The sequence below is a fragment of the Melitaea cinxia genome, chromosome 1 (assembly GCF_905220565.1).
Source record: "Melitaea cinxia chromosome 1, ilMelCinx1.1, whole genome shotgun sequence".
NCBI classification, from domain to species: domain Eukaryota; kingdom Metazoa; phylum Arthropoda; class Insecta; order Lepidoptera; family Nymphalidae; genus Melitaea; species Melitaea cinxia.
The window spans coordinates 7133929-7155379 of record NC_059394.1 but is presented as its reverse complement, the minus strand read 5'-3'; the positions used below and the strand labels follow the sequence as shown (position 1 = coordinate 7155379).

General features: G+C 32.6%; 1 protein-coding gene across 1 annotated transcript; it reads left to right on the top strand.

Annotated features, from left to right (window-relative positions):
- Positions 1-5944: 5944 nt before the first annotated feature.
- On the top strand, positions 5945-19423 carry LOC123660257. Its single transcript, XM_045595387.1, is given in 11 exon segments — positions 5945-6702; positions 6779-6878; positions 7112-7213; positions 7338-7493; positions 8186-8264; positions 9891-10054; positions 15378-16138; positions 16770-16880; positions 17370-17463; positions 17869-18024; positions 18979-19423. Coding segments are annotated over 11 exon segments (2553 nt in total). The 3' UTR covers positions 19051-19423.
- The last annotated feature ends 2028 nt before the right edge of the window (positions 19424-21451 follow it).

The following is a 21451-nucleotide window of genomic DNA, read 5'->3' as shown; positions in this document are numbered from 1 at the left end:
CAATCTCTTGAGTTTAAATATTAACAAAACTCATTATATTACATTTTGTAAAACTGATGCTACAAAACCTTGTAATAATCTTAAGCTGAAAATACATACCTACCCATGCAATAGAGATTTACTAAGCCCTAAGTTATGTAACTGTCTACACCTGTCAAAAAGTGATAAAATCAAATACCTTGGAATAATATTAGATTATAAGTTAACTTGGGAACTGCAAATATCTAATCTTTCAAATAGAATACGGAAATTAATATACGTGTTTAAGAACTTGAGAGAAAATATACACGAAAAACTCATGATGCGTATATACAAAGCACTTGCAGAAAGTTTAATTATGTATTGTATCAGTTCGTGGGGTGGAGCTTCAAAAACATACTTCTTAGAAGCCGAAAGAGCACAAAGAGCACTACTTAAAGTCATCAAAGGCCTACCATACAGATTCTCGACATCAGAATTATACAAGAAATGTGAAGTACTTACTGTAAGAAAATTATACATCTTACAATCCTTGCGTAGATATCACCCTAACACCATACCTACACATATAGATAACAACAAAAGGATTACAAGATTACCACTGCCACCTTGTAGAACTCAGTTTGCCAAAAGACATTTCGACTACAATGCCCCAAAACTATTTAACATTATAAATGATAAAATTAAAATTAAAGAATTGGGATCCCGTGATTTAAAAAAGATAGTAACTAATTGGCTTAAAACACAAGACTATGAAAATATTGAAAATCTATTCGTACCAATAAAATAATAGGTCAAACTCACTCCAAATCACAGCTAAACTTATTTACATACTCATACGCAAACACATACACACACAACACACGCACACTCACACGCACACATATCCACACACACACGCACACACACACACACACACACACACACACACACATATTCAATCACAACTAAACACACACTAATGAATTTTTTTCCATACTTTAATAATTGTCAACCTTTTTCGTTTTTTATTTCTGTGTTTATAATTTTAAATTTTAATTTTTGTTATATTATTGTGTTATTGTCATCCTTGTCTACAGTTTCAATTATGTTTTCGCTATCTGAACGCAAAGTCTGATTATGTAACAATAAAGAAATATTTGGGGAAGACACTGTGGCCTGTAACACAGCTTCTCTTAAGCTAGCACAGGTCGCAGGGCTTCTAGATAATGTAAACCACATAATTTGAGCAAATAAAACTATTTTATTATTATTATTTTATTATTATAAAAAGTAATTTATTTTTTATTTAAAAATAGTAAAAACTTGTTATACTCGGATAAAAAAATGCTCCTCGGTTCTGTAATATTTTGCAAATCCTTCTGTGGAATTTATTTTTTATTTATCTTATGATAGCTTAAAATATTTCTCCATTACATTATTTTTCGTTACAATCATTTACAAATTTTGACTATATATGTATATATATATCTTTTTTGTTAAACAATATGTCGTACTAAATTGCTTAATTTGGTATCTACGAGTAACTGTTGGTCATTTGTGTTTGTAAATACGTGAATATTACTAGGTAACAATTACTTTAGGCATCTTACACTTTGTTTAAAAATTATCTTAGGCTTAATCATAAAGTACAGTGCATACTTTCGTTCCCGAAAAAACAGATGGTTCAAATACACGTTTGCACTTCGGTCTAACGTTTTAATAACTATTTTATGACTACTTGCATTTCAAAGTCAGATCCAAAAGCGATGCTCTACCAGAACAACTTGGTTAAAAGCTTGTAATACCTCGAATAAACGGGAATTTTACGAGTTAGGTACTTATCTTGTCATACGAGCAAGTGCATACTGGTGATTGAGCCAAGTATGGCTAAGTGCAAGTCGCATTAGCGATGCGGCGCCGGCGGACGTCCGCCTTCAGTTACGACAACACTCAACGCTTTCAACAACGCAAACATTCCGGCGTGTTACCTAAAATTGCAGTACATGTTAAATAAATTAAAAATTCTATTTGAAAACATCTAAATATTTTAATTTTTTAGTTTTATAGTATTAAATAGCCATGTAGCAAATAAAATGATTACTTAATGCAATTTATGAACTATTACACAAAGTCCAAACGACTTGTAATATTAAAGTATTTCTGAAGGATATGGATGAAAAAGTTAATATGGAGGACCACGCGTTGCGGACTTAGAAAAAAAGATGGATGTCTGTGAATAATGTTCGGTCGCGAACTGTAGTAATGGACAGCACTAAATATTGCACCAAGGGAAAATAAATTACACCACTTTTTCAGACGCACAAAAAGTACTCTTCGTTTTATCTTTCACGGGATCTCGGAAAAAGTTTAATATGTTACGCCGGACACTGATTATGTAAGTGGCTGGGGATGGTCGGATGTGTACTTATCTTCTATTACGTTTTATTTTATGAGCACAGAAAGATAAATTTTTTCCAGATTATCCGTAAAATGAATATAGTTGGTAGACTTTGATTTACTTCTCTTGTTGAACTGTTTGAAATAAATTGAGCATCTTATGATTTTTTTGACAAGATGATTTGAACAATATGTGGACATTTGTATTCCGGTTCACACCTCTTAGTACTTTTTCAAGTGCTTTTATAAATATTAAATAAATAGATATCTTTAAAATAAACATGGTTGTCAGTTCCTAAGGTAAGGGAATGTACCCATATGTGACCCATTCACAGAGGAGAGGTTTAAAAAAATACCACGCTAGGTTGCAGGGGCGGAGGGTGGTTTTAAGTTTTCGTTATGTAGTCAGTAATCTTTTTCAAGCTAATTTAAATGGCGTTTTTATGGCATCTTTATGATTTTTTTTTATTATTTAAATTAACTGTGTAACAAAACGATTTGATAGCTTAAGTAAACATTTTTTGGCATGTATTACGATTCTATCATATATTGTAATCTCTTAATAGAAACAGCTAGTTATGCCCGCGATTGCCAACTTTTTCACTTAATTTATCATAAAGTACTAATACCACTTTAGGATAAGCTCTACATTAATGGATTTCGGTAGATTCTAAGTTTCAATTTATTTAGGACTATATGCATGCAAATAGAACTTTTAAAATATTGTCTATCTGACTAAAAGTAAATAAATATAATAAAAGACGAATTCGTTGTCCTAGTTCGTAGTATAAACTCAAATCAAATAGTATCATATAATCATATAGTATCCTCTATATTTGTTCAGTCATTTTCATGTGGTGCGTAATCTACTAGATACAGGCAGACCGACAAACAACGACAAAAATGCATTTTTGCTACATTGCTCAATACTATAGTACTATATTTAGAGAATACAGAAAATTCGTCATGAATTAGATAAGTAATCAAATCAAAACAAATATTTTTCATGTGCGGGGACCGAACCAGCAACCGCCAGCGTAACAGCCACAAACCAGGGCTGTGACTGATGCGCCAACGCGTCGTCCAAAGATTTCCACTTCAGTTTGATTCATTTAGTCCTTGAGGAGAAGTCTATAATGTTTAAATCAATGGTTGTTTAGCATTAACTGTGACGTATACGTTACCATTGTGTAATCACAACACCACACGTTGACGAGGTCCTCCACAAGCCCTTTGTTCATTTAAATATCCTAATCCGAGCAGTAATGCTGCGGCTAGTAATCAGTACGTAGTAAGCGGTGTCCCGTAGGATTTAGTTTCAATCACAGTGGCGACCGCGCGCGTGATTAATGCATACTAAACAGAGTGTACTCGCTTTTAGATAACCTTTCTAGATCGCTTTTTGCTTTGTTTAACTATGGATTATTAAACTGACTTGGGTTGGATTGACTGTTCTAGAATATTAAATGTACAATAGAAGTAAGATGTACCTTTTGTTGAGATTAACTGAAAAAATAACATTTTTATTTATTTATTTATTTCATACATACAAGTTTACAGAGCTTTGCTTCAGACACAAGTCAATCAAAATAAAATAAAAAAATGCAAAAACACAGGTATGACAAATGAAGAAAATTAACATTGTAATATTTTATTAAAACTTTAGTAATATTATATAAAGTTAGCCGTCTGTATATACTGACAGTCAGTCATAGAAATGACTCTGTCTTACTGACTGACTGATCCGTCATCGCCCTGTATAAATAACTAAAATTGTTTTTTTAACGAAAAGTTAGTTGCTAATATTTTTTATAAAGTCAGTCAGCTAGTCAGTTCAGCCGATTGGAGTCCACTACTGGACATAAGCCTCCCCAAGTTCGCGTCAGACACGGATTATAAAGAAATTTTACGAATTAAAATTTTCATTCATTTTTATTTTACTAAATACAACCGTGCCAAGCTGGAGGGTCGCTATTTAGTAATATTATATTTAAAGTATCTCAGCGTTTTTGAAACTTTCCCCCTTTCAGGGCTAGAATCGGGAGTAAATGTTCATATGAGAGTTTAACTATTGTTAACTGTAAGTTGTCGTAGAATGTTTAAACTATTTATAACTAATAAACATTTCTGTCATCATTTTTGAAAATTCTTAATGGGGTATAAAAATGCTATAGCAATTTTGTTACTTTTGCAGTTAAAGTTTTAAACATGAAATAAAAATTGAAAAGTATTTATTACTTGGGTTAGAACAAATGTATATGTATATGAGCTTTATGCTCAAGCAAAGTATCGTTCCAAAGCTAGTGTGTTATATAAGATCATCATTCAGAAACAATTTTTCAATTTCGTACAATATCTAATTACTATTAAGAAATTAATTTTAGCTTTCATAAACACAAGTAGGCAAATAAAGCGTTGTTGAAGAGAAGTGACTGACTGCCGGCAATTAAGAGGCGAAAGCCGAACAAAGGAGCCTCTTAGTTACACTTAATTAAAAAACAGGAAAGAGACGTAAAAAGTTTTTTCTTTAATAAATGAAACGTAGGCTTAAGAGCGAAGCTGTGGGAATGTGAATAATAGTGCGAAGAATGAATTCACACTTATTTCAACTCTGAAAAGCTTGCTCGTTTTTGTTCCATCCTCGAGGATCCTTAAAATGAGCAAAATAGAATAAATTATATACAGAATTTTTATTAATTTATCAATTAGTAAGTGCTAATTAAAAAAGTACGGGTTTAAATCATTAATTTGACAAAGATATTTTTCTATAATTATATTAGAAAAGTAATTTTACTTAAGAGAATATATTAAACAGTCTTACAGAATAAGTTTATAAGAACTTTTTTTCTCTAAGTATCTTATTCTTCGCAATGTTTTCAATTTTCCGAGTCGTGAAGAGTTTCCGAGCGTTAGTAAAAAGCACGTGCTCCATCCACTTAGCTTGCGTATGAAATATCTATATGAAAATTAAAGCGCAACAGCGCCCATGGTTAAATTTTCTCTAAGTTTAGTTGCTTTAATTTTCCGGGCGCAGCGCTGGCTCACAATGAGACGTGGCCTGCAGCCATCATTACTGTAGGTATGCGCGTCTTTCATTCCTGCCTCCACTCACCCAACTTCGTTGTGCGATGCGTGAATACTTTCGGGATATTAAAAGTCACGCTTCCATTATGCAAGGATAGTTTTGTATGGTTTTTCATTTATATTACATTGCACGGCACTACTACTGAAATGTTACGTTATGACTTGAGAATGAAATAAAAAAATGTTTAAAAAAACTTGAGTTGTTCATCCTTGCAGTTTTTTTGAAATGAAATGTTAGATATAACAAGTATCAAATAAATAAAGCGTTAAGTAGGTACCAATTTGTAAAATTACATAATTGGTCCAAGAAAGAGTGTAATTTTTTAATCACACACCACGACGATGTGATACAGCAATTAACCGATGTTGTACGGCAATTAGTATACAGTGATGAGGACCAAATAATTCTAAAGTTGACATTTCTAGCAATTACATCGTAAACATCTAACATTACATCGTAGTGGTATCGGAACAGATACATTTTAAATTTCAAACAGATAGCATGGTTGAGTCAAAAATATCCGATTGCTTTAAAATTAATTTTGCACATCTTAGGATCTTTGGAGTATGGTCTCATTATAATACGTCAAAAATCTATAAATGTTATTTAGTTATGTTTCTTCTTGTAAATCTTTTCACTTATAACGCATTGCTTGTATTAAATATGTTATTTACGCCTCCAAAGATAGATTTATTGATCAGAGAAGTAATTTTTTTATTTACCGAAGTGGTGGTTACTTCGAAAGTTTTAATGGTAATTTTACTGCGTGAAAAACTCCTTTATGCCTTCGATATATTAGATTGCGAGGCTTTTAAAGGTGAAGATGAAGCCAGCAGACAAATTGTTAAAAGCTACGTCGCTAAGTACAAAACTTATTGGAAAATAAACGCTATTCTTGGGAACTTTAGTTATTCTTCACGAGTATTTCTGCCGATATTCGGGTATTTGATATTCAACACGACATTGGAGTTGCCGATATGCAAATATTATTTCTTAGATAATGAAATTATTCGACGATATTTTGTATTCTGGTTCATATACCAATCGGTGGGAATGTATGCTCATATGCAGTATAATGTTAACATTGATACGTTAATTGCTGGACTGTTGATCATACCAGTAGCACAATTAAAAGTGCTGAATATTAAATTTAGCAACTTTAAAATAGATGATAATTTCTCGAAAGAAATTAAAAAAAGAGAAGCTTTACAGAACCTTAAATTATATAAGTATTTACGACATTACGAGCTAATTCTCAAGTAAGTTTGTGAAAAACACAATTTTAAAATTTAATTTGTATTATTTTAGATAAATAATAATATTTTCCTTTTATAGGTATTGTTCGACTATACAGGACATCATAGGTATTACAATGTTTGTCCAATTCGGCATGGCGTCTGTGATAATTTGTGTTGTTTTGTGTGGATTACTTCTGGTAAGTTAATTCGTATTTTGACTAACCAAACATAATTTTTTAGAAATCGTTGTATTAAGGTTTATTAACAATAATGAGTTAGATGTTTTAAAATAATTATTATGAACATATATTTAATTGAAACTAGATGTAAAAATTAAACTATTTTTTTATTTTAGTCACTGCTAATAATAGTTTTACCATTTGTTTAATATCTTATCATAATAAATTTTACTTTTTCTTTGACAACCAAGCCTTCGACAATAGAAACGATGATGTTTATGGTGGGTTATTTAATCGTCATGGTCTTAGAAATATTTGTGCCTGCTTTGTTGGGTACTCTACTTAGTCACGAAGTAAGTATTTTGTAATTGTTTTATACCTCCAACTATTTATATACAAAAAAAAAAAATAGCGTCCCGTTTATTATTTTCAGAATGACCAAAATATTTAATTATAATAAAAAAAAAATTGTTACAGAGTCAAAAACTGGTATTCGCAGCGTATAGCAGCGAATGGATACCAAGATCTGAAGGATTTAAACGAAGTCTTAATTTGTTTATGGAACGAGCAAAATGTAATATTGTGCTAACATGTTGGAGGATATTTCCACTTTCACTTGAATTATTTACAGCGGTTCGTATAATGTATATTGATAATACTATTTCTAGCAAGTAAGTAATTATTTTTATTAAGTAATATAATTGAGAAGAAGAATTGTATTTTAATATATAACGTTTCTTCTACTACGGCTACTACGGCCAAGTCATGTAGATTTCTTCAAGGTATTTCCGACATCTTTGAGCATAAGAATTTAAGCAAATTAAGTACTTACTAAAAAACTCAGCGGCACTAAAAAGAAGCGAATAGTAATAACGTCTTATTTCAGGGAAAAGCTTTATTCTTCTGTAATAGTAAATGGAACAAAGCTTAGTGTCCCACGCTTTAATTCATTTAAATTTATTACTTTTGCACACTGTAATTTTTATTTTTCTTATAATCATTTAATGCAATGGCTAAATGTTTGTTGTAAACTTTTGATCTATGAATTTAATAAAACAATCTCTGTTCTGAACATATTTAATAAAATTTATACTACTCTGTGACGGACAAAAATGCGCATTACAAAACAAATAATAGTAACTAAAAAATAGTTGGCAACAGAAAATCAAACATGCACAGGATAAATACAAAATTTCTGTATGTAGGCTTTTGAAAAAAAAAGCGCTTTTACAGAAAGTAAACCTGGTTAACTCTATAAGATATAAGTCAAAAGATAACATTTTAATAAAAATGCTATAAGTAATATCTATATCTTTTTGTTTCAGATTATTAAAACAGCCTATTCATTTTTCACTCTCGTTCGAAATTTCCAAGTGCGTGAATCAGATTAAATAAAACGATGCTGTTTATAATTTAATTATGTATTATTATTATTATATATTATGGTTGGCTAACCTTCACGACTTAAGTCGGTCTAAATAAATACCCCGTCTCGTAACCCACGAGAAAAAAGGCATTTATATCCCTCCTATTCTATACGCGCACGTTGCGCGCCATTTCTTCTCCTTCTTCTACCTCTTCCTCGTCTTTGTAAATTGTTATTGCTAGGTTCATGAGTTGTGTTGAGAGAGTGTGGTGTGTCTGCTAACTGCTGTGTGTCTGGTGATTGCTGCGTGTCTCTATCTACTGATAGTTGTGTATTTTGTGAAAGTGGGTCTTGTATATTGTGTACGAAAACAGTATCTCCAAGTACTTTACTGAGTATGATTGTTGTATGTATGGCTGCTTGTTTCTGAAGAATGCTAACGTCAATGTTGGAATCTAGCTGTTCTAAGTACTTTTTTATGCTTTTAGCTACTACTCCTGTTGCTCCTATTACTATTGGAATGACAACCGTTTGTGTGTTCCACAAACGGCTGATTTCAGTTTTGAGTAGGTGGTATTTGCTTAATTTTTCAATTTCTTTAGCTCCGATGTTATAATCTGACGGTACAGTTACATCTATTAGGTAAGTTTTGTTGTTATCTTTGTTTGTATAAATTAAATCCGGTCTATTGTGCGTTATGGTGACATCAGTTTGAACAGGGATTTCCCACATAATTTTGGCTGAGTTATTTTCTTTCACTTGTGGTTGAGTCAGTGTTTCCTTCCACCACAAGTGAGAAACTTCCATTTTATGGTGTCGAGCCAAGCACCAGTAGATGTACTGGACAAGGTTATTATGTCGTTTAACATAATAGGTCCCTGCCAGTTTTTCACAACCAGATATTATGTGCTGAGTGGTCTCATCTTTGCTTGCACACAGCCGACACTTGCCGTCTACTGGCTCTTTAAGTATGTCACGTTGGTGTTGTCGTGTCATAATTGCTTGGTCCTGTATTGCAAATATTGAGGATTCGATGCTTGGAGATATCTGCTGTTTCTTAATCCATTTAAATGACAGTTCCTTGTCTATGTTACCCTGATCTAAGACTTTTTTGGGAAATTGACCATGTAGCTGTTTATTTCTCCATATTTCGTTGTGCCTATTTACTGTGGATTTCCTAATTTCTTCATCTGTTAGTGCATTTCCTTGAGGTAGATGTATTTCTCTTTCTATTTCTTGTGCTTCCTTTATTATTGAATATCTATCCCTACTTGTATCATGCTGTACTATTGCTTTGATTATGTGATCGCTTTCTGCTTTTAGATATTGCTTGTATTTAACAATTTGTGTTTTATACATGTATTCCACATTTAGTAACCCTCTTCCTCCCTGATTTATTGGTAAGTACAGTCTTTCTACTTCTGCTTTCTGTTGTTGTGCTTTTTTAATCGCTAGTAGTTTTCTAGTCTTAACATCTATTTTCTTTAGGTCACTGTTTTTATAGTTAATTACACCGAAAGAGTAAAGTAAAACCGGAACAGCGTACGTGTTTATACCTTTGATGAGATTACGGGAATTCAAGTGTGTGTTAAGTAGCTTTTTGACTCTTTTTAAATATTCTTTACTTATCTGTTCTCTAATGACGCTATGTTCTATTTTTCCAGATTCATGTACTCCTAAATATTTATACCTATCATCTAGTGCAAGTTGTTTGAAAGTTTCGCCACTCAGAAGTATGTGCCCACCACCTAATGCTATGTTTCTGTGTCCTGCATTTAAATGTAATACGTTGCATTTCTCCAAACCAAATTTCATACCTATATCGCTTGTAAATATCTCCACACTGTCAAGTAATACTTTTAAATTGGTTCTATTGTTTGCATATATTTTGAGATCGTCCATATATAAGAGATGATTAATCCAGATGCTATCTTTGAGTTTGTAGCCTTTCATTTCATACTTATTGAGTACGAATGAAAGAGGGTTTAATGCTAAGCAGAACAATAACGGAGAAAGGGAGTCGCCCTGGAAAATGCCGCGTCTGATATAAATCGGTTCGGTAGTTATTGACTCGTGCGAGCCACGGGCTGTCATAATCACTCGCCAGGATGGCATGGCTAAAATAAGAAATCTCTTAATCACAGGAGGACATCTATAGACATCAAGCAGCTTGAGAAGCCATTCGTGTGAAACACTATCAAAAGCCTTTCGATAGTCTATCCACGCCATACTAAGATTCTTTTGGGATTGGTGTGCATCCTCTAATATAGCTTTATTGACCATTAGGTGATCTTTACAACCCCTGACTCCACGGCGGCATCCCCTTTGTTCTTCTGAAATGATGTTATTCTTGTGGCAATGGTTATATAGAACGTTGGCTAATACAGAAGTAAGAAGTTTGTACATACTTGGTAAGCACGCTATAGGTCTCCAGTTTTTCGGGTCCTCGGTGTTTTCATTCTTAGGTACCAGTATAACTTTACCTGTCGTGAACCATTCTTCTACTGGCTCTGTTCCTGAGACTATGTTTGTAAATAATGAGGCCAAGTATTTGTGTACGTTGGTCAGATATTTTATGTAATAATTTTGAATTTGATCTAGGCCCGGTGATTTCCAACTGTGCATTCTACGTAAGGCAAATTTTACTTGGTCTTCTGTAACCTCTACTGAATCTACTGTATTTACTTCGTTTGACATTGTTTCTATTTCTTTAATCCAATTAGCTTCCGCGTTGTATGGTTGAGGGTTTGATAAGATTGATTTCCAGAATTTTTCTACATTTTCTTTACTCGGTATTTTTATATCTTTTGCGGTATTACTTCCCAGGCTTCTGTATAGTTTATGTTCGTTTTCGGCAAATAATTTATTCTGTTCTTTTTTTGTATTCATTTCTTCGTATCTTTTTATTCTTCCTGCTAGTGCTTTGATTATTATTATTATATTATGGTTGGCTAACCTTCACGACTTAAGTCGGTCTAAATAAATACCCCGTCTCGTAACCCACGAGAAAAAAGGCATTTATATCCCTCCTATTCTATACGCGCACGTTGCGCGCCATTTCTTCTCCTTCCTCTACCTCTTCCTCGTCTTTGTAAATTGTTTGTGCTAGGTTCTTGAGTTGTGTTGAGAGAGTGTGGTGTGTCTGCTAACTGCTGTGTGTCTGGTGATTGCTGCGTGTCTCTATCTACTGATAGTTGTGTATTTTGTGAAAGTGGGTCTTGTATATTGTGTACGAAAACAGTGTCTCCAAGTACTTTACTGAGTATGATTGTTGTATGTATGGCTGCTTGTTTCTGAAGAATGCTAACGTCAATGTTGGAATCTAGCTGTTCTAAGTACTTTTTTATGCTTTTAGCTACTACTCCTGTTGCTCCTATTACTATTGGAATGACAACCGTTTGTGTGTTCCACAAACGGCTGATTTCAGTTTTGAGTAGGTGGTATTTGCTTAACTTTTCAATTTCTTTAGCTCCGATGTTATAATCTGACGGTACAGTTACATCTATTAGGTAAGTTTTGTTGTTATCTTTGTTTGTATAAATTAAATCCGGTCTATTGTGCGTTATGGTAACATCAGTTTGAACAGGGATTTCCCACATAATTTTGGCTGAGTTATTTTCTTTTACTTGTGGTTGAATAAGTGTTTCCTTCCACCATAAGTGAGAAACTTCCATTTTATGGTGTCGAGCCAAGCACCAGTAGATGTACTGGACAAGGTTATTATGTCGTTTAACATAATAGGTCCCTGCCAGTTTTTCACAACCAGATATTATGTGCTGAGTGGTCTCATCTTTGCTTGCACACAGCCGACACATGCCGTCTACTGGCTCCTTAAGTATGTCACGTTGGTGTTGTCGTGTCATAATTGCTTGGTCCTGTATTGCAAATATTGAGGATTCGATGCTTGGAGATATCTGCTGTTTCTTAATCCATTTAAATGACAGTTCCTTGTCTATGTTACCCTGATCTAAGACTTTTTTGGGAAATTGACCATGTAGCTGTTTATTTCTCCATATTTCGTTGTGCCTATTTACTGTGGATTTCCTAATTTCTTCATCTGTTAGTGCATTTCCTTGAGGTAGATGTATTTCTCTTTCTATTTCTTGTGCTTCCTTTAATATTGAATATCTATCCCTACTTGTATCATGCTGTACTATTGCTTTGATTAGGTGATCGCTTTCTGCTTTTAGATATTGCTTGTATTTAACAATTTGTGTTTTATACATGTATTCCACATTTAGTAACCCTCTTCCTCCCTGATTTATTGGTAAGTACAGTCTTTCTACTTCTGCTTTCTGTTGGTGTGCTTTTTTAATCGCTAGTAGTTTTCTAGTCTTAACATCTATTTTCTTTAGGTCACTGTTTTTATAGTTAATTACACCGAAAGAGTAAAGTAAAACCGGAACAGCGTACGTGTTTATACCTTTGATGAGATTACGGGAATTCAAGTGTGTGTTAAGTAGCTTTTTGACTCTTTTTAAATATTCTTTACTTATCTGTTCTCTAATGACGCTATGTTCTATTTTTCCAGATTCATGTACTCCTAAATATTTATACCTATCATCTATTGCAAGTTGTTTGAATGTTTCGCCACTCAGAAGTATGTGCCCACCGCCTAATGCTATGTTTCTGTGTCCTGCATTTAAATGTAATACGTTGCATTTCTCCAAACCAAATTTCATACCTATATCGCTTGTAAATATCTCCACACTGTCAAGTAATACTTTTAAATTGGTTCTATTGTTTGCATATATTTTGAGATCGTCCATATATAAGAGATGATTAATCCAGATGCTATCTTTGAGTTTGTAGCCTTTCATTTCATACTTATTGAGTACGAATGAAAGAGGGTTTAATGCTAAGCAGAACAATAACGGAGAAAGGGAGTCGCCTTGGAAAATGCCGCGTCTGATATAAATCGGTTCGGTAGTTATTGACTCGTGCGAGCCACGGGCTGTCATGATTACTCGCCAGGATGGCATGGCTAAAATAAGAAATCTCTTAATCACAGGAGGACATCTATAGACATCAAGCAGCTTGAGAAGCCATTCGTGTGAAACACTATCAAAAGCCTTTCGATAGTCTATCCACGCCATACTAAGATTCTTTTGGGATTGGTGTGCATCCTCTAATATAGCTTTATTGACCATTAGGTGATCTTTACAACCCCTGACTCCACGGCGGCATCCCCTTTGTTCTTCTGAAATGATGTTATTCTTGTGGCAATGGTTATATAGAACGTTGGCTAATACAGAAGTAAGAAGTTTGTACATACTTGGTAAGCACGCTATAGGTCTCCAGTTTTTCGGGTCCTCGGTGATTTCATTCTTAGGTACCAGTATAACTTTACCTGTCGTGAACCACTCTTCTACTGGCTCTGTTCCTGAGACTATGTTTGTAAATAATGAGGCCAAGTATTTGTGTACGTTGGTCAGATATTTTATATAATAATTTTGAATTTGATCTAGGCCCGGTGATTTCCAATTGTGCATTCTACGTAAGGCAAATCTTACTTGATCTTCTGTAATCTCTACTGAATCTACTCTATTTACTTCGTTTGACATTGTTTCTATTTCTTTAATCCAATTAGCTTCCGCGTTGTATGGTTGAGGGTTTGATAAGATTGATTTCCAGAATTCTTCTACATTTTCTTTACTCGGTATTTTTATATCTTTTGCGGTATTACTTCCCAGGCTTCTGTATAGTTTATGTTCGTTTTCGGCAAATAATTTATTCTGTTCTTTTTTTGTATTCATTTCTTCGTATCTTTTATTTATTATTATTATTATTATTATTATTATTATTATTATTATTATTATTATAATCCACTGAATGTCACTCCGCCCGCCCAATACATAATAGATACATATATTACAATAACTACTTATATAGATTATATAGTAAATTTACTTATACTTACATATATAAATATAAGCGGGTGGAGGAATACGCCCCGGCAGGGAGATCAAACGGCCGGGGGTTAGGGCTGTAGGCTGAGAAACCGGCGGACAATCCTAGCCGAGTCAAGTAACACCGCCTTCTGCATCCTGGCTGCGAGTGAACCGTCCCGGATCCCCAGTTGCCTCAGATGGTGAGCGAGGCTAACCGGGATCAAACCGCTGGCAGATATTACGATAGGGATTATTTCAGCGGACCCCACACCCCACATGTCGACAATCTCGTGCGCCAGATCCAGATATTTACGTTTTTTCTCAGTCTCGGCTTTCACGAGGTTCTCGTCATGCGGGACGGTGATGTCCACTAAAAATACCCTCGACCGTGCCCTGTCCATCACCACGATATCAGGCTTGTTCGCCAGTATCGTCCTGTCTGTGGCGATAGGCAGGTCCCAGTAGAGCCGGACTCCGTCGCGTTCGAGTACTGGCACCGGTGAGTATTGGTAATACGGCATCCTCTGTTCCAGGAGACCGTACATAAGAGCAAGCTCTTGGTGGAGAATCTTGGCCACTTGGTTGGCCATTATTATTATTATTATTATTATTGTTTATTTTAATATAAAAATATTTCAATATATATATGTTTTTATAATTATTTATAATAACACGGAATGACACGTTTAAGTACATATATACTTAAACTGGTAAACTTTAGCAGTCCTAAGTATTTGGTAGTTCTTTCCTCACAATGAATAATAGAGCTTATTACAATTATTTCCTGATAGCATGGTATCAAATAAGTAATAAGTGAATTCTACTTTAGTTATTAATATTCAAAAGTATTTTCCAGGCGTTGGTATAATAACATAATATGCACTTTGCGAGTATTGCGGAAAAAAGCACCGTTGGTTAAATATTTATGAATTCTAACGTTACTAAGCGGTGTACAGATGGTATTGTACAATTTTTAAATGCATAGTACATTCTATATTTATTATGACAGAATAATCACAGTATACTATGTTATAAATGTATTAAAAACTATTATTTAAGGTAACATTATTTGTTAAGAGACACATACTGGATATATGCTGTTAATAAAGTAATGTGAAATAAAACGCAATTGTAAACCTTACTTAAAAGTATATTGTTGAAATAAAGATGCCAGTAATGATATAATATGGAAATATTTAAAACGAATATTTCATTATATTATAAAATGCAATTATTTTGTTAAAATAAATTATTTCAAAGATGGAAGTCGAACGACCAACTACTACACTAAATAAGACATTAAAGATTTGGAAATATTTGGGTTTATGGGATTGTGGAACAAACAAAACTCTTTACAAATATTATTCTTATACTTTCATTTTTGGGATATTGATATTATACAACATACAGCAAACAATCAGTTTGATCTACATACCACGAAAAATTGATATCATGATCAAAGAAGTAACATTTTTCTTCAGCGTAGTAGCTATAACGATAAACGTGTTCATGATTTTAATTCATAGGAGAACCATTATTAAAGTCCTTGCTTCATTAGATAGTAAGGAATTTCAAGAAACAGACAACGCAACAAATGAGATAATCAACAAGGATATGGTGAAATATAAATTGTACTGGAACGGACTAATGGGATTGGCGCACTTCGCGTATACCATGAAAGACATAGTTCCTATATTTGCAAATTTTGGTATCAGCTCTTATCACATTTCACTGCCGACGTTCAATTATTTCTTTTTAAGTGAAAAGACAAAGAACAAATATTTCGCTTGGCTTTTTGGTTACGAAATTGTAGCCATCTATGCTATTATGTTGTACGATGTCACCAGTGATGTCTTTATGAACGGGATCCTGTTTTATTCAATAACACAAATTAAAATACTAAACTACAGATTAAAACATCTTAAAGTCGAAGAAGATGCAGATATATCGAGAGAAGCTCGAGAAATATTGTACGTAAAAAAACTAAAACAATGTTTAAAACATTATGCTTGCATTTTAAAGTAAGTCATTTTTCTTGGTATAATTTTTTATTTGTATATTTTAAATGCATTAGCACTTGCACTAGCACGTGGAGATACACGAATCATAAAGCTTAAACTTTACTCACGTTTTTTGTGATCACATGAGTCCTGTTGATGTACAGGTTTAATAAGGATTGGATAAACGATATCATGTAAACCCTATAATAATTTTAGCGTTGAGTTTGAATTTCTCTACTATTGGCACGTAGAACACAGATTAGCGTCTTCTCTGGCTAGACAATTTATGCTTTCTTGAATCTATAAGCGAACATTCTTGAACAACTTTTGTTATGACTATTCCCAAAAAACTAAGGTTTCTAACAGAAATAATGTCTTGCAAAATTCTGTTATCACAAGTCCAATTTGCTCTGAGCATTAAATCAAGATATTCTTCTTTCGCACGAAATTAATCGGCATTTAACATGGCATGTTTCTATCAGCCATAAACAAAATTGCATAAATCATAATTTTGCATGCTTTTATTACGGTTAAATTACGTTTTTATGATAAAAAAAAAATAAAAAAAAAACAATTGAAAAGATGATTAATTATCTAATAGCGTATTTATTGGATAATTGATATATGAGCTGCTTTATGTTTTTATCCACAGATATTGTAGCGATGTTCAAAGCGTAACTGGCGTGATTATGTTCGTGAAATATGGATTAGGATCTATGATTATTTGTGTAATATGGTGCGGACTACTTTTGGTTAGTACTAAATTTATTAATACGTATAACTGCGTTTGTTCGTAAACGAAATAAAATCGACTTCAATATTACAACGTTACCCACGTTGAAAACACGATCAATTAAATATCCATTAATGGGGATAACTCGATAAATACTCGTCAGATCTCGATTAAATTTAAATGGGACCACATACAAGCACCAGTTTTGGATCAATAAAAAACCATCAAGATCGGTAACCCAGTAAAAAGTTATGAGGTAGCGCACATAAGAAAAATACAATCGAATTAAGAACCTTTTTCTTTTTTAGTGTCGAAACACTGTTACATTCGAATTTTAATTTAAGACGAAATAAATTTATTGTTTTAAGGCAAGATTTTTGTACAAATATATATGAATCATATTTATTCACATATTTTATACAAATGTATATCTATGAAATGTATGTTAATACATAACTTACATCAATATATATTGATCAATATAATGTACTTCTAATGTTTTTTTTTTTAGCCTTTGACTATGGAAGCAATCTTATTCATGGTTTTTTATCTATGTGCAATGCTTTTACAAATTTTTCTTCCTAGTTGGCTTGGCACGCAACTTTCTAATCAGGTAAAGGACCTTCTTTTAGTCGTGTAGCTTAGATTTTAAAGAGAGCTATTATAAAGAGCTTATTAATTATGAATATTAATATTGATGAACAAAGCTGGGTAAGGACTTTTAGAATAGGTTGATTTTTTTTCGATATTTTATATTTACAAGCTTAAGAAAAAGTAGTATATTTCTTTTGATAATATAAGTCTAAACAAAAAGAGAAGTCTGCGAATTAGATAATTATTGAAACATGGTTGATGTTATTTTCAGAATAAGACATTACTTTCTTAAATATTAAAAAAAAAATGTGCATAGACAAAGTCATTAAATCGGGAGACGTTAGTACCTAATGTCTAGCGCTACGTTGACATATTTTCTTTAGTCTAATATTGCTTTTCTAGCGAGTTCGACGTATTCTTTCAGAGTCAAGAGTTAGTGTTCGCGGCGTACAATAGCGACTGGATCCCAAGGACTGAACCATTTAAAAGGAGTATCCAGGTTTTTATGGAACGCGCTAAAACTCCAATTGTGATCGTTGGCTTGAAGTTGTTCCCATTGTCACTTGAAACGTTTACTTCCGTTAGTAAACAGTCCTAGTGCAAATACTTTTAAATATCTGAATGATCATTTTTATTATGAATATATCATTTACTGTCTCGAATTTTTTGTCATGGAAATATTCGTTGTATGAAAATTTATTTATTATACTTATAACGTGTAATACAAAGACAAAGTTAGATGTTAAATCAAAATATCGTGCATTGAAATTAATGATTATAGTATTATAAGCTAGGCAATATATCAAGTACCTGTCTACAAAAAAAATGTGTAAAATTTCGATTAAATGTATTTCGACACTTATTACGAACATAATTGTGATTTTAGATTTCTTAGATTATTATGGCAGATGTATTAATACCATTTAATATTATAAAGTTTTAACTAGAATGAAGTAACCTGTATTTTAATTAGATTATGGTAAAAAAAGTGCGTGCGTACAAAGTACACATGGCAGAAGTGAAACTTCTTTGGCAAACTAATTTTTAAGTCTCTTTTATATGTATACAAATCTAAAGCTTTCGTTCCAGCGTAATCTAGTTAGTTTGCAATGTAATACTAACGATATTACAAACCTTTGTAGTTTCTGTAGTTCAGGTTAGGTGGCTCTACCTACCAAAAACAACATAAATTTACCGTTGTGCGACTAAAACGTTGCCTTTTCATCAAAACGTTGCACGTTTCATTCGTAAAATTTTTACCCTCATGCGCCTAAAGAAGTTTTACTTCAAAAATAGGTTATTATTTGATATGGGTTGTCCCACGCATTTTTCCTGTATTAAAGTTCCATACTTTTACTCTGCTTTTCCCTCCATTCTGTCATATTACCAAAAAAAACCTAAAATTTCTTTTGGATGACTAATAGTATAAATAAAATTAAGTTTTATAACATTATAGTACCTACTACACATTTTAAGCAGAAAAAAATATGTTAGATTCAAATATTTATTTAAAGCTTTTTTTATCTGTTTCCAGATAATGAAGACAACGTATTCTTTTGTTACACTAGTAAGAAACTTTCAAGAACACGAAGAAAATAGTATATAATACATGGCGAGTACAAAAGTCACGTCGAATTGAAGTAGAAATTGAAACAAATGAAATTTTTAGGAAGTTTTAGCTTTAGGCGTATCCATAATATATATTATGTATACATCTCTAAGCCATATACAAAAAATATAACGAGTATGCCCTTAACCACACGAATGAAGTACAACTTACAAAACGTAACCCTCTCTCTTTTTATCTTTATAATAATAATAATAATTAGTATTAATAAGCACAAGAAAGGTTTACAGATACTTAAATTGTGGCTTCTTCTTTTCTTCTTTTTGGCTTGTTTTTTCTTGTGTATGGCTTTGAAATGGTAGATTATATGTTATTTAATTTATTTCATAATAAATAAATAAATAAAAAATAATTAAAGGAATAACATAAACATGTACGCAGTTGCTTTATATTACTAAACTTCTGAATTGAATTGTACTTGATAATTACATTTTATGAAACAAACGTAACCTTTTAGAATATTGGTATTAGATACTAAAGATATTTTCTAATATGAGAAATGCAAACAAAAACTAAAAAGAGCCCTAATAAAGCACAAACCAAAAGGTTTGATACAAACCTAATCATTAGATCCTGAATTTCCTGTAAGAAGTCTTTTAAATTTATTTGAAAACATTACCTGTTGACTCCAGGTACGGTGACGGAGAATTATAGGGTTAGTTCCAAAAATCCAATAATAATACTAAGGAATATAAAACATAGGATTAGGATAATCTTTCTTCTCATCGAATAGTACTATAAGCAGTACCATATTCTTTAAACATTATCTGCTTGATAAGTGTGTCGTACAATTTCAATAACATTTAGATTTTAATGCTTACCCTTATTCGAAAGTTTTCTGAGTAAAAATGCAGAAAAAAGTAGAATTTAAAGCGCCTGTGGTCTATCTACGATTTCCTAAGAGACTTCCCTTTAGTTGTGTCCAAGAAGGGGTCAGGACGCTTTTTAACCTAAATAGACCGATTTTTTATGTTGCTTTCTTTTATAAATCGACTTTTCTTTAGGTGACACATTTTAAAAGGTTTTTGTCTTAAAAAAAAAAACAGCTTAAGCTTCCGTTGCTTGCTACAACGCGTTAGGTTAAACTAGACGAACGTTGTGTCAATAAAATGGCGTAGTTATGACTACAATAGATAAATATAGTTTACTAAATGCACATGTCATTAATAAAAATTAAATAATTGACCATAATTTGTTCAGTTTTAATGTAACTATAAATTGTAAAAATAAAAGAAAAATAAAACTGTTTGTGGCTCTGAATGATTAATGAATAGATAGATATTCATCCTTACTAATGTTTTAAATGCGTAACTGTGTCTGTCTGTCGCGCTTTCACGCCAAAAACTATTGAACCGATTTAAATTAAATTTGACATACAGATAGTCTAGAGCCTGAGAAATGATATATGCAGGTTACTTTTTAGTGCGAAAGAGAGATAAATATGATGTATGTATATATATATATATATATATATATATATAACGTAAAGTTATTTTACTCCTCATTACATAAGCTATCTGTCAGCGAAAGTCCCGTCAAAATCGGTCGAGCCGTTTCAGACATTAGCCGGAACAAACAGACAGACAAAAATTATAAAAAATGTTATTTTGGTATATGTACCGTGTATAAATCTATATTCATTTAGTAAAAAGTTATTATTTATATACAAATATTTAATATTACATTATTTTAATATTACAAATAGACACTCCAATTTTATTTATTTGTATAGAAATATACATATAAGTACACGCGTGCGTTTGTATATGATTGTGTGTGTGCAAATAATAAAATTAAAAAATACTGTTGTAAGACAAACAAATGCACTCGTTCAGGCTGTAAAAGTTTTTCAAGATTTATTGGTCGTTCAATAACGAACTATTATGCATCTGTATCTATTGTCAAAAATTTTAATCTCGATCTTAAATTAAATATTATTTTCCCTTCTACGAAGTCTTAATACGGATAACGTTTTTAGTATTCATAGAATAGCCGACGATCCAGTCTAAGAATTCAGCCGAAAGATTTCAGCGGTACCATTTCCAACTCGACCCCTGCAATTATAACGCACACGAAGGGTTGCACCGTCTTCTAAATTGCAAACACGTTCATTGTTTTAATCTACTCTGCAATCCAGAAGGGTATTATAGAGAATGATAATATTTTCTACTATATTTTGACCTTCATCGGCTTAAGGTTTTGAAGGAGCCGAACTCACTAGAAGAGATCAAACTGTGTTGGTCGCTTCAAGTCTCGCAGAAAACGGTAACGTTATACTTGATTGAAATATTAATTTCTTGCCTTCGTGATAACTGTGGAAATAATTTCCTTGCTTAAGTTGTTCCGGAGTAAAGAAGCTTACCGCGCTATTCATCTTGGG